At 36.7% G+C, this 13,797-nt stretch overlaps 1 protein-coding gene across 3 annotated transcripts in view; it reads left to right on the top strand.

Moving 5' to 3' along the window:
- The window catches only part of elp4 (elongator acetyltransferase complex subunit 4), a 65,822-nt gene that overhangs the window by 1,844 nt on the left and 50,181 nt on the right, over positions 1-13,797 (top strand). For 2 of the 3 annotated variants that reach the window (XM_081355664.1, XM_081355666.1), the window contains exons 3-5: positions 4,012-4,133; positions 7,240-7,371; positions 9,918-10,051. In XM_081355664.1, the coding sequence (XP_081211790.1) occupies positions 4,012-4,133; positions 7,240-7,371; positions 9,918-10,051 (388 nt within the window). The remainder of the gene's footprint in view (positions 1-4,011; positions 4,134-7,239; positions 7,372-9,917; positions 10,052-13,797) is intronic. The other variant, XM_081355665.1, reaches the window with a different exon arrangement.

Below are 13,797 nucleotides of genomic sequence, written 5' to 3'. Positions count from 1 at the left end.
CATTCATGCGAGTAAACACGTCATCAAAGAAGAGAAGAGATGTCGCTGCAAGAGGGAGGGGAAGTTATTTTGAGTAAAGATTATGAGGGCACATTAATTAAATTTTTTTTTTTTTGATGTGCACAGAATAATTTATAATAAACCCCATAAAAAAAACTGTGATTCATGGTGACTTAAACAGCAGTTTAGAGTAGTTTGACAGATTCAAAATTGAGGGTCTTTCTGTTGCTCCTCATCAGTATTATTCATTTATTTATTTTGACATAAGGTTAAGAAAGTTGCCACTATTTGCTTTGCACTCTAGTATATGACCAGCATATCGTTTTTATCATTGAATAATTATTTCTTTTGATGTAGCTTATTATTTTCAAAACATATATTCATGAGGATCTTATATCTTTACATCCTAATTTCTATTCTTTGCATTCTTTTGTCCTTTTTTCACTTCATTGGAAGTGGATTGGTCATGGTCCTTTATGATCTATCGAGTCCTGTCTAGGTCACTTGCGTCCTCAACATGTGACCCACATGAAAGATACCACTGTTGTGTGTGTGTGTGAGAGAGAGATGTTTATTCTTTCTATAATGGAACGAAATGATCTGCCTAAATGGTATGGTCTACTTTATCTATTATACAACAAATTATGTAAAAGAAGTTTATTTCATTTTCTTTCTTTCTTTCAGATGTTAACAAAAGGTGAAGTGTGTAATTTTTGCATTATAAGTTGCATCAAACTAAATGGTAAAAAATAATTTAATTTGAACACTCCTGCGACCTGCCATTGGTTGGTTAAATAGATAATTCTGCTCCAAAATTACACAATTGGTTTAGCCAGTGTTGCTGTGTTGGGATGCAGAAATTAAAAACAGAAATATTTCAGTGTATATATATGCCTTATTATTGTCCCAGCATGCGTATTAAAGGGATAGTTCACTCAAAAATGAAAATTCTGTCATTAACTCACCCTCAAGTTATTCCAAACCTGTGTGAGTTTCTTTCTTCTGTTGAACACAGATGATATTTTGAAGAATGTTGATAACCAAACAGACGGCACCCATTGACTTCCATAGTAGGAAAAAAATACTATGGAAGTCAATGGCTACCGTCAACTGTCTGGTTATCAACATTCTTTAAAATATCATCTTTTGTGTTCAACAGAAGAAAGAAACTCACTCAGGTTTGGGAACAACATGAGGGTGAGTAAATGATGACAAATTTTATTTTGGGGGGAACTATCCCTTTAAGAAAGTATTTTAATAGTGAAATATACACACTTCACCTTTCAGATTAAGGTCCAATTTGTAAGCTATTTATGTAGAGTCAAATTGAGCTGTTATTATTTGATGCAACAGTAAATAAATAGATGGTAGATGTGTCCCCAGAGGTTGCGCATTTAATCTAGATTTGTACCGGTTCCACTGTGAATCAGTGGGACTCAGACGGCAAACATATGGAGGCAGGAGGGCAGAAGTGTTGACCCAAATTTCCCCTGCAGCTTTGAGTGACTGACTCACACTCGCTGCACTCACAGACTCCCACTGCCTTACACACATGCTTAAAGCACGACTTGCATTATTCTTTCACCAAAAGAGGCGGCTTCTCTCTGCATCAGAAAAGATAGGAAGTCTCTAGATGGCCCACCTTTTGGCTGACGGATATGTGCCAGAGTCTCTACAGCAGAGATATGCACCCCCAACACATCTCATTCTGCCCCCGAAACACCCCCGCTAGGCTAATAGCACCCGCAGGTTTCATTTGTAAGGCGCCATAGAAACGCCACCACAATAGGCCCCATCTCGAGTGGGCCCATCTGGGTGTCTTTGTCGGGGCCGCTGAAAGCCACAAAGGCCTGCTGACCTAGAAACACATCAATAAGAAAGAGGGGAGTTCTTCCGATGACAAATTGAAGAGCTGAGGAATTTTTTTTTTTCTTCCGTTGGTGATGGAATATGAGAGGCATCCCGGTTTGTAGGAAGAGTCGGGAAGAGGACAGGAAACCCCTCAGTCTCTCCTGCTGTTGGAGGAATCCTTCAGAGGTCACACAGAGGCTTTGGATCTGTGTGGGTTTGAGGGTGTTTGTTAAAGAGAACGGAAGGTTGAAACTGGAAGTGTGAGTTGGAGAGGAAGAAGCCGGCTGTCAAGTGTTTCTGAGATGACCGTTGCTGAACGCTATTACAGGAAGTCAGATTGACGGGGGTAGTGCGAAGTGATGTGAAATGTCTATTTAAAAATATGTTGTAAAATATATACTGTATAAGCCAATAAATTGTTGACCAGTCAGATATGGTCAAATCCATTTTGCCACCAGATTTTTCTGTTATAAACAAAGCTTTTTTATTTTATTTTTTATGTCAGCGCTAAACAAATTGGGAAGGTGATTTGAAAGTTAATTTACAATACATAAATAAAATAAAATAAAAACATACACTCCGTTGATCAGAGGTCCAGGGTCAGTAAAACCTTTTTAAAACAGATTATTACTTTTCTTTTTTTTCAGCAAGGATACATTAAGTTGATCAAATGGGACAGTAACGATTTTTTTGTGACAATTTCAAATAAATGCTGCTCTTTGCCATGGTTTAATTAATTCAAAATCATGGCCAAAAAATGTTTTTCTGTTTCCTCAAAATAGGCTCCACAACTGTTTTAAACATTGGAAACAAAATAAATGTTTCTTGAGCATCAAATCAGCATATTAGAATGATTTCTGAAGGATCAGGTGACACTGAAGACTGGAGTCGCGATACTTAAAATTCAGCTTTACATTACAGGAATAAATTACATTTTAAAATATAATGAATGAAAATGAAATTGAAGTTTTTCATTTAATTTGTTATTTTAAATTGTAGCAGCCTTGCTGAGCCTGATAGAGTTCTTTAAAAAACAAACAAATTGTTTAGATTCTTAGACAAACTTCAAGCTTTTGAATGGTAGTTTAACAGATAAGGTTTATGTAATTTACATAATATAATTTTTTTTTTTTTTTTTCAGTTGGAGCAGATCATTTTTTCTGACATATTTATTTTGCTATTATTTATATAATATTCTATTATGTTATATATATATATAGTATTTTATTTTAGATTATTTTTTATAGTATTATAGTATATTATACAGTATATTGCTTTGCTATGAAAAATATTTACATAAAATCCCAGTGAATAATTTTTGAACTGAATAATTTTGAACCGTCCAAACAAACCAGCTTGCTTAAATTTAATTGGACTTTACAATGATTCAGTTGAGACAGAATAGATGTTTTAGATGAGATTGATTGATTATTGCCCCCCAAGAAACTGCCACTGAAAGAAATTGGAAATGCTAACAAATAACTTTCTTCAGCTATTATAGACCTTCTTGGTGCTTTCAGGGTATTACATGTACACATGTAATAATGTAAATGTAACAGTAATAGATTTTCTTCTCACTAAGAAAATAAAACATGTCTGCAGCTATGAAAATGTTCATCTCAGTACCTCAGAAGAACTAGTATAATCTAATTTAGCAAATGTTTGTCTGTATAACTGTATCTAATGGAGATTTCATCATCACAGGTATAGTGTTGAAGAGCTTGTAGATAGATCAAGACAGCTGTTCCCTTCTCTTTTCCTCAGTTCTGTTTTGTAACAGAAATACAAGTACGTTTCAGCTACAGGAGATATAACATGTCATATTCATACCTTTCATGTATGGTGTAGGTGCTGATGGACTGACCATTAAATCCATTACAATCATACTGGGCTCTGATCCTATGTCAGACGTCCCATTCGCCATGATAAAGTGGCTAGTGTGTTTGCCATCAGTAGCAACCAGAATAAACAGTTGTTCTATTATTTCAACCAAGTTTAGTGTTGTTTGTGTTCTCCATGTTGGGATATTTACAGTATCTGATCCGATGGTGACTCTCTGGCCATTCTTTTGTCATGACGCACGTCAAGAGGCTCACCGCTCTTTGTTTTGGTGCAGTTTGGGTTGATGTATGTGGCATTGATGGTGATTTCTGTTCACAGAAGAGGACCGCTATGACAGCTACTCCCGCATGCTGCTCAAGTACTTCCTGGCGGAGGGAGTTGTGTGCGGACATGAACTCTTCCTGGCATCCGCCCGAGATCACCCTGATGAGATCATGCAGGTAAGAATCAAATCAAATCAAGTGTTCACACTCGGCCCCTTTGACACTTTGGTCTAGTTTTTTGGTTGTGTGAAGTCTAAGTACATCAAAATGCATTATTTACAATCGTATTCTCCTTGTATAACTAGTACCTGGCCCTCAAAACAATAAACCTTGAGAAATCTGTGTGTCTTTAGCAGTAAAATATTATTCTCAGCTTTGGCCGGGAACAGTTTGACTGAACATGACACAATGTCTGTATGTGTTATATGACTCTGGCATAGTCTAATTTATGTATCTACTTTTAGTCTATGGACTCTTTGTAACTGCTGCCTCTCTGTGTTGTATACTTTTGTTGGGTGTGTTTGGAATAGAATATCAGACTATTGTTTTCGCTGTGTATATTGGATGTATAGTCTGCATAGTATTTACTATTACATTTTACCTTTATGCATTTTCCAGACACTTTTATCCAAAGCATCTTATATTTCATTTCACATTCTTAGGTATACATTTTACATTCTTGTCAGTTCTTGCTTTCCCTGGGAATCGAACCAATGACCTTGGCATTGCAAGCGCCAACGCTCTACTGTTTGAGCTACAGGAAAGCTTGTATTCAGGTTTCAATGCAAATATGCATATTTTCTTAAAGTATACATTACTGTGCTTTGGGTAAGTCTATCCCACAATTCCAAGTCTATCCCACAATGCATGCAAATTGAGCTTGCATTGCCAATGTGTCAAATTATACATTTTGAACATTGCTTCATTGTTTGAGCAGACATTATTTTATTTTATTTTATTTTACCATCATTCACATCTTTCCTTAATTCTTTTATCAGACTTTTTTTTTGACATCTTGTCTTGCTTCATTATTTGATCAGACATTTAATTCACTGTTTTTTTATTATTTTTAATTCACATCAATTAATTAATTCACATTAATTCACATTTCTTGATTCAATGATCAGACATTTTTATTATTATTTTTTATTTTGTCTTATTTTAACATTATTTGCATCTTTTCTTGCTTCACTATTTGATCAGACTTTTATTTTATTTGTTGCCACATAGTCATAGTCTTGTGCATGTCAATGTATTTTTTAAATTTATATAGTTGTCTTTTGCATACTGTTTCAAGTATTGCATTTAAAAAAAGCATGCTAGGCAGTTCTCAATGTGTAGTGTACTTTGTGCTTTAGGCAGTACACTAATATTCCATTCCAAGCATAGGGAGTGTTTTCTCTCTCATCTCCTTCCCCATGTAAGCTTTCCCAGACTGATACATGAATGTTTTTGTGTGGGAGCTCAGGGAGTTACCTGTGAACGTTAACGAGTCTCACCTTAATGACAGTGGACAGGAGTTCCTCTCTCGCTGGCCCCTGATTGGCCCCCAGTTAACACAAGCTTAATGAGGGCCTGTTGTTGCCCTTCAGACCGTTCCTGCATTGAGCTGTTATTTGTGAAACAGTCTCTGTTTTTTGTTATTGCAGTGTCTGTATGAATTTTCCCCTAAGGGAGACAGTTCCCACCTTCATTTTGGCATTTTTTGGCATTAACGACAGTATCAACCCTGTTGTTTAAACAACAGCTTCTGCTTGCACAATTTTGATGTGTTTGTTCATACTTTTGGCCTTGTTAAAACGGGTCACTTGACATTTATTTCCCTTTTCACAGGTGAGCACTGGCCAAGACAGTGGCTTAAACAACAAATAAACAACAATAAACTTTAGTCTATCTAGATACAGTGTAAAATAGATAGAATATTTGAATATTGAATATTTGTCAAATATAAAAATATGTTGCAATTTAGTTAATGAACTGGTTGATTAATGCTTTTTTTTTATTTTTGGTTTAAAAAATGGGATTTTTTTTTTTCAGTTTTGAATCCCTCTATAAAGCTTTTAAAGGAGAACTCCGGTCAATTTTAACATTGAGCTAATTTTTTTGTAAATTTGGAGTGCTGTCAATACAGAGAACAACGGCAAAAATCGGTGTTGCCTACACCGTGTTATCCTCTTTTTAAAATTTGCACCCTGTTGACTTCAATGGGGCAAGTTTTAAACCTGCTTTTAGCCTCTTAACATCCTTGATGTGTCAATACAAGTGCACAGCCATGTTGAGTGATTCCTTCAGAGTGATCACGGGTGAATCTGACTGCAGTAGATGTGAAAGATATGAATAAAAATTATGTTATTTCAGCCAGCGCACATACCTGTATTTTCTTCCTGTTTTCGGTCGAAGCCCATAGTAATCGATTGTCGAGTTCACACGCATAGGTTTAGTTACCTATGATCACGCGCGTGAACTCGACAATTGATTACTATGGACTTCGAACGAAAACAGGAAGAAAATACAGGTATGTGCGCTGACTGAAATAACATAATTTTTATCCATTTCTTTCATCTACTGCAGTCAGATTCACCCGTGATCACTCTGAAGGAATCACTCACATTAGCTGTGCACTTGTAATGACACATCAAGGATGTTAAGAGGCTAAAACTTGCCCCATTTAAGTCAACAGGGTGCAAATTTTAAACAGAGGATAACATGGTGTAGGCAACACCGATTTTTGTCGTTGTTCTCTGTATTGACAGCACTCCAAATTTACAAAAAAATGAGCTCAATGTTTAAATTGACCAGAGTTCTCCTTTAAGGTCAGGAACAAGATGTCTTGCCATATTCAGATTGCATTTGTCAAATGTAAAATAGGATAAACATTTTAGAAGTCTGTTATAGTGGATTTTTATTTTTTGCTTTTTCATGTTCTTCTGTGTCTAAAATATATAAATTTTTCAAAGAGAGAAACAAAATGTTGGGCAGGACTTGATTCTGTCCATTAGGAATTGATTGGTTGTGGTTTGCTATGGTCGATCTCATGTGAGTGACAGGTTGTCCCACCCTCGCGCCAGTAATATCATGTCACTGCAAGAGGGAGGGGAAGTTATTTCAATTAAAGATAACGAGGACACAAATTATGATGTGCACGGATAAATAATTAATAATAAATACTGCAATGTTCCATAATGAAATAAGAATGGTCCATTTTCATTTCATGGTGACTTTAACTAATGTTGTTTTTTATTAGATTTTATTAAATTTATTATTAAATTTATTTTCTTAATAGGAACTCCCTTCTCCAATTATGGATGAAGTTGCCAGCCTGAAAATCAATGAGGGTCAACCTCAACCGAGCGACCCAGAGAATCCAGACACAATGAAAATCGCCTGGCGCTACCAGAACCAACCCAGAGTTCAGGTAAAAGATCTGTTGAGAAGTGCCTTTATTCAGTAAAACACTGAGAAATCAACCACACACACACTGACATAAACGTATTAGATGGCATTTGCTAAAATTATGTTTTAAATTGACAGCCCTATTTATAAAGAAGAGGTTCTCAATTGGTTTCGCTTCAGGTTCACATTAGATGTCTAATGTAAAATAAAATTATAATACATGCAAATGCATTATAATTTTCAAAATGTACAAATGCATTATGGTTGGCACAATGTTATTCTTCGTTGCTAATATGGATTTGAAGAAGTCTCGTTTCTTTTACTTTGCATAGTTTTCTTAAAGGTATAGCGGAGGATTTTTTACTTCCGGGTGGATCACCTATACTATTGGTCCTCCTTATTGTCAATCATTCTGGTGAATCAATCAAACTTTTCAAAAAGTGGAGAGGGTGGGTCTTATCTAAAATTCGGAAAGTTTTTTTTGAGAATGAATGCATGCCACACAACCTGTCCATATAACATTTGTCTTATTTGTCTAGCTTTTATGCCAAAATGCCATATAGTTTGATTGGACACACAACTTTTGATATCAACAACCAAAGCAATGTGAATAATTTTGTCTTCCCTTTTAAAAATTGACAAGCCTCTTTATTTTACCACCCTGCCAATGCAAGATTTTAAGGTTAGTTAGTTGCATTTTCCTATTTGCATTTACCATTTAGCATTGTTTTATCCCTGCATTCTGCAACCCTATCAGAACATGTATGAACCTGTGACTCATTTTTGGGTTGCGACCAACTACTTTTATACCGGCTAAGGAAAGGGGGGTTGGGAAAAATAGTGTCCTATAATAAATATATCAATTCCTACCCACCCAGCACTGTGAATGGGCTTTCGCTGTTCTCATTCACAGTTTAGGTGGATTACTCACGCTTAACTGGTTATAGGTGGACTTAAAACCCGAGGAGACAGGAGGACATGGTGGTTCTATTCAGCCTCAAGCCTTTTACAATGGAACAGCAGCTTCCAGCACCCCCAAATCCCTTCACAGCCCTCGCCGTGGCGTCCCCGTGCGCCTCTTTCTTCCGTTCAGAGAAAAGACCGCTCCCACCAGCCCATAATCCAGATTGCTATGGAGATTAGGGGGACACCAGTGAGTCCCCAAAGATTTAACTCTTTCTGTCTGTGTTTTCTGACAACTTTTGCTTTTTCTCTTCCCTGTCTCCCCCCCACACACACACACCCTCCTTCTCATTGGATATTCTTTCCATTCATCAAAGAATCCTGAAAAAAAAAACTACCACTGTTTCCTCCGAAAAATTAAATAGCTGAACTGTTTTCACCATTGATAGCAATTCAGCATATTAGAATGATGGCGTAATGATGCTGAAAATTCAGCTTTGCCATCACATGAATAAATTACATTTTAAAGTAACTGTTTGCTATTTCAATATACATTTAAATTGTAATAATATTTCACAGTATTAGTGTTTTTGCTGTATTTTTGATCAATAATAAATGCAGCCTTGATGAGCATAAGAGACTTCTTTGAAAAACATTAAAAAAATCGTCCTGACCCCAAACTTTAAGAGTAAGGTACAACTCTGCTCTTTCTCTTCCCTGACTTTCTTCCCTCTGCTTCTCATTGGATTTTTCCAGTCTTATTTTCTTATTTCGTCCTCTCCTTCCTCTTCCCCCCATCACCCTTTCTTCCTCCCTGTCTCAGAGGGGATACTTACCCTCCTTAACCTTTATCATACCTCTGTCCTCTTCACAAAGCACCAGTAAATCTAGTAAGGGATTTGCATCCTAACATTGAGCGTCCCCCTCGTTTCGCGTTCTCAATGGAGACACCAGATCAAAGTTCAGTCAGTCAAAACCCATCCCGTAACATTAAAGGGGTCGACCCGACCTGCCCACTAAACGAGGTTGAGCGCCAAGCCGTCAGTTTCCGAAGGTGGTGCTGGAACACATAAGAGTTGCTGATCCAGATCAGGAGAAGATTAGGGGCTCACCTCACTGCTCGTTAGAAACTCCAAAAAATCCAGACCCCCTCACAACCTCCGGAATACGTCTGTCTGCGTACAACTGTGTTTTTCTAAGCCTAAGTGTCATTATGTTCTCAATGGCTTAACGAATCATCTGGGTTTCTTACAGTTCAACACAGTATTGTACACCTAAAATGCTTTACAATCATTTCAGGGGAAAATGGTAAATAACTTCACGTCACTTACATCAGTGAGGGTTCCACCATGTAAAAACTGTTCAGTTCACTTACTTAAAAAAATTAAGTAAACCCGTTGCCTTTAAAATTAAGTAAATAAATGAAAAATTAAGTTATGTGAAAAAATTAAGTTATGTGAACTTGACAATTCCATATTACTTAATTTTTCCGATTAAGCATGAAGTTTATTTACTTAATTTTAAGGCAACGGGTTTCCTCAAAAAGTTGATTACTTTTTACAGTGTAATAAAATTGCAAGTCAACATGTTTACTAATCAATAACAATTTTATACTATTTTAAAATAAACCACTAGAAAATAAAGTTTTTCTTTCTTTTTTTACAGACTGCATTGGCGTCCTCATTGAGGTTTGGTCATTACTATGACGTATCCAAGACCATGGAACCTGAGCTACGGCAAACAGCCAAATGCCACAGTTTTTATCAGCTACAGGAAACACCAGTAACCACAGGATCAAGGTAACTAAGGCCACGTTCACACAACCAGAAGAATATGGCTGTCAGTCCTAGGTGTTTTAGTCCTTAATACTGTTACATTCACACACAGCTAAGGTTATTTACGGGAGTGACAACCACATCCTGTAACCAAACTCACACCTGTACAATTTCAGGACTCACAACTGCATTCTCAGAAAACCTGATCTGTGTGAACGGAACCGGTGTATTTTCGGTAGCCTCGATGGAGATATGAGCTGTGTGTCATCTGAAGGTTTTAGATCCAGTCACTGTTCTCCACTGGAGAGGCTCACATCAGTTTTGTGTTCTACGCATGATTTTATGGGGCAAATTCCAAAATGCGTTTTTGCACCCTTGAAAGGCTACTTCGGGAAGGGGACACCATTTGTAGGGCTTTCCAAATGAAAATGAGTAGCTGAATCTCTTCATGAAGGGCCCTTCCACAAGTGCGTTAGCGAGGATCGTGCGATGGTCACTTCAAGGAAGTCATTTAAGGAAGTAATTGAATCGTTCATGGTCACGTGACCCAAGGAGACAAGTCCTCGCAATTCATTTTAAATCCAGATACTGTATGTTGGTAGAGTTGGAGTTAACGAATAAACAGAATAATTCAAAGTTGTTTTGTTGTGATATATTACACACATTTTCATCATGCAATTCATATTAAAGGGATAGTTTCTAAATTTCGAAATTCTGTCATTAATCACTCACCCTCGTGTCACGACACATTTGAGCTTCAGAAAGAACCAATGAGGTTTGTTGTCACTCGTCAAGTAGGCTCGCTTGAGCTTCTGTTTATGTTAGCTGATCAATATTTAAACGTGAATAAAAGCCTAAATTAAATATGTTCATCATATAAAGCAATTGAGTCTGTTCAGAAAATTTGGACTAACTGCTTAATTCATATGGATTTAGTTTTATGATCTCTTTATGAACATTTTGAGGCTTTAAAGTGGTAGTTTTTTAGCTGTCAATGGAGGGACAGGAAGCTCTCAGATTTCATCAAAAATGATTATCTTCATTGGTGTTCCGAAGATGAACGAAAGTCTTGCGGGTTTGGAACGACATCAGGGTGAGTAATTAATGACAGAACTTTCATTTTTGGGTGAACTAAACATTTATGTTTAAAAAAATGTACTAGCTAAGAAATGTGTTTAATGCTTATAAAGTTAAGAGCAGATTGGAAACACACACACATAAAGCATTTTTTAAATTTTCTTTACATATTTTATAATTTTCACTATACACTTATATGTATCATATTAACAGCAAAGATAAGTTATTCCTGTTGTCGCTGCCTAGCTTTGTCGTGGTAACATTCCATGGGAAGCTAATGAGGAAATTACATGTTCTTTCATTGCTTCCTTCACCAAGTGCGTTCCAAATGGCTTCATTATGACAGACAAGTGCCCTGCTCCCTCCAAAGTCCCCACTTCAAGGGCTCTGACCTTCGTCAATAGGGCATAGGGATGCTCACATGGACGTCACCATCTTTGAGATTATAATCTAATACTAGTCTGCTTGAATATCTATGTTGAGTATCAAAATGTATGTTTAGGTATGGCCAATATTCAAAATAAGAGAACCTGAAATGTGATTTATTCCAGGAATATACCAGCTTTGAAAAGCATTGACATTGTGTTTGCCAAGATGTAGGCTGCCATTTAAAAGCTTGGGGACTGCAAGATTTGTTTATGAATTTTATTGATTTTTTATTGTTTTTTATTGCTGCATTTATTGATCAAGAATACAAACATTTTGTGAAAAATTTGGAAAGTTTATTACAATTTTAAAATAACTATTTTCTATTGTATTGACCCCAAACTTTTTAATGGCAGTGTGTATATATATATATATATATATATATATATATATATATATATATATATATATATATATATATATATGTCATCTTCAGAGCATCAGACAACGGAGCGCTATGTGGTCTGAAGTTTAAAAGGATCAAGTAGGAATATTCAACATTCAACTTTAAATGGATCTGCCTGTCTTGCGTAAATATCTAAATTGCTCTGACAGTGCTTTTATTATTACTCATGAAAGTTCATAAAAGAATGCTTATGATTAGGGACAGCTTAACCAAACATTATACCTGAACACACACACAGCCTTTTGCACTTATCTTTCATATATGTCCTTACTTCTAGTATGATAAGTGCGCTAAGTATTCGTCACATATCTCCAAGAAGAAAATGCTTTCTCAATACTGATGTCATGTTTCTGAGGAACACGTCTGCAATTTAATTTTATGATGGGTGTTCAGCCTAATAAAAGTTTTCGTAAAAACGTCTCTGTACTTCCAGGTCTTTGCGAGCTCTGCTAGAGACAGGGTTGAGTCTTCAATGGTGTTTGCAATGTGGTTGTTTTATGGTTGCGAGGGGTGCCCGTGTAGAGGAGGCAGGAGCTTTGGTTGCATTAAAGTCTATGGCATGGCCACAGAGCAAACAAATCAATCTGGAGCCCCTGCTTCATGGAGCCTCTCTCTGCTTTTTATGTCCGCAAACAGAGAGGTCTTCTAATTGTTTATCTGCATAACAGCACCATAGTGAAGGGGCCGTGTTCCCAAGCCTATGTTTACTCGCATCCGTAAATGTGTTCCTGTGTGGCGATACTGTGTCCGCAGAACAGCTTGTGCCGTGGTAGCAACATGATGGATGCCGAGGCCTGCGTAGGTGTTGCTTTTGGAATTTTGCTGTCATTCCTTCCTCCATGTTCAGTTTATTACGATTTTATGACGTGTTATAATGCAATCATAAAGCTTTTAGCCATTAGCTCTTTTAGAACGCCTTTTAGATGTGTTTTCGTACCATAGGAACACCAATAGACGTTATTCCTACATATATTTGATGAAGAATTTCTATTCGTCATGTAATTTCCAACCCAGGCTCATTGGAAAAACGTGCCAGTGGCTACATTTTCGCAAAATTATATTCAGTTGCATGTTTTGTGTGAATGTTGAAAATGGTATTACGTTGGTCGCTGTCCGTATTGCGGCAGCTTGGAAATTAAATGAAGGTTAATCGCATTTGAAAATGACGTGCCACCTACACTAAATACTAAAAATGCATACAAATATATAAAAATGCTGAAGCAACAATGCCATTTTAGCTTGAGTCTTTGAACTCTTTTATCGTGACTGGTGTTTCACGGGACTCATATGAGAGCCCTTGCAATGCGTTACCAGGTAAGTTAATAAGCAAGTTTACTATGTCAGAAAAGCCATACATATGGAGCTGATTATGTGTTGCAAATGTCAAATGTGTCAGCTTATAAATCATGCGTAACCAGGTAATAACCAGGGCTTGACATTAACACCTGCCAACCCACCAAATGCAGTTGGATTTCAGCAGTGGCGTGTAACAGTAACTCCGACTCGCCACTTTGGCGGGTTGAATTTTATATATAATATATACATTTTTCAATTGTAGTCTTTAAAAAATGCATCTGAAATAATAAAATAAGTGCAATGTGTACATATCAATACTAAAACGCTTATAATACAAATTTTCTGAAGAATATATACACAATACCAGCTGTGCTTTCTCGTTCTCTCATCTCTCCAACAGTGAGTTGAAACACAAACCCACCTCTCTTTACTCACTTGTTTAATTTGCTCCAAATGAATGTTGTTGGTGATACAGGGCTTGAATTTCGGTGGGGAGTGCGTGTATTGTGCATAATTGTACTCATTACTGCAGATTTTTGTGCTCACACTCAAACATGCCGGTCTT

This window comes from Scardinius erythrophthalmus (genome assembly GCF_964197995.2).
Source record: "Scardinius erythrophthalmus genome assembly, chromosome: 2".
In the NCBI taxonomy this organism is placed as follows: Eukaryota; Metazoa; Chordata; class Actinopteri; order Cypriniformes; family Leuciscidae; genus Scardinius; species Scardinius erythrophthalmus.
The sequence above is the reverse complement of the archived record's forward strand: the minus strand, read 5'-3'. Positions and strand labels throughout refer to the sequence as shown.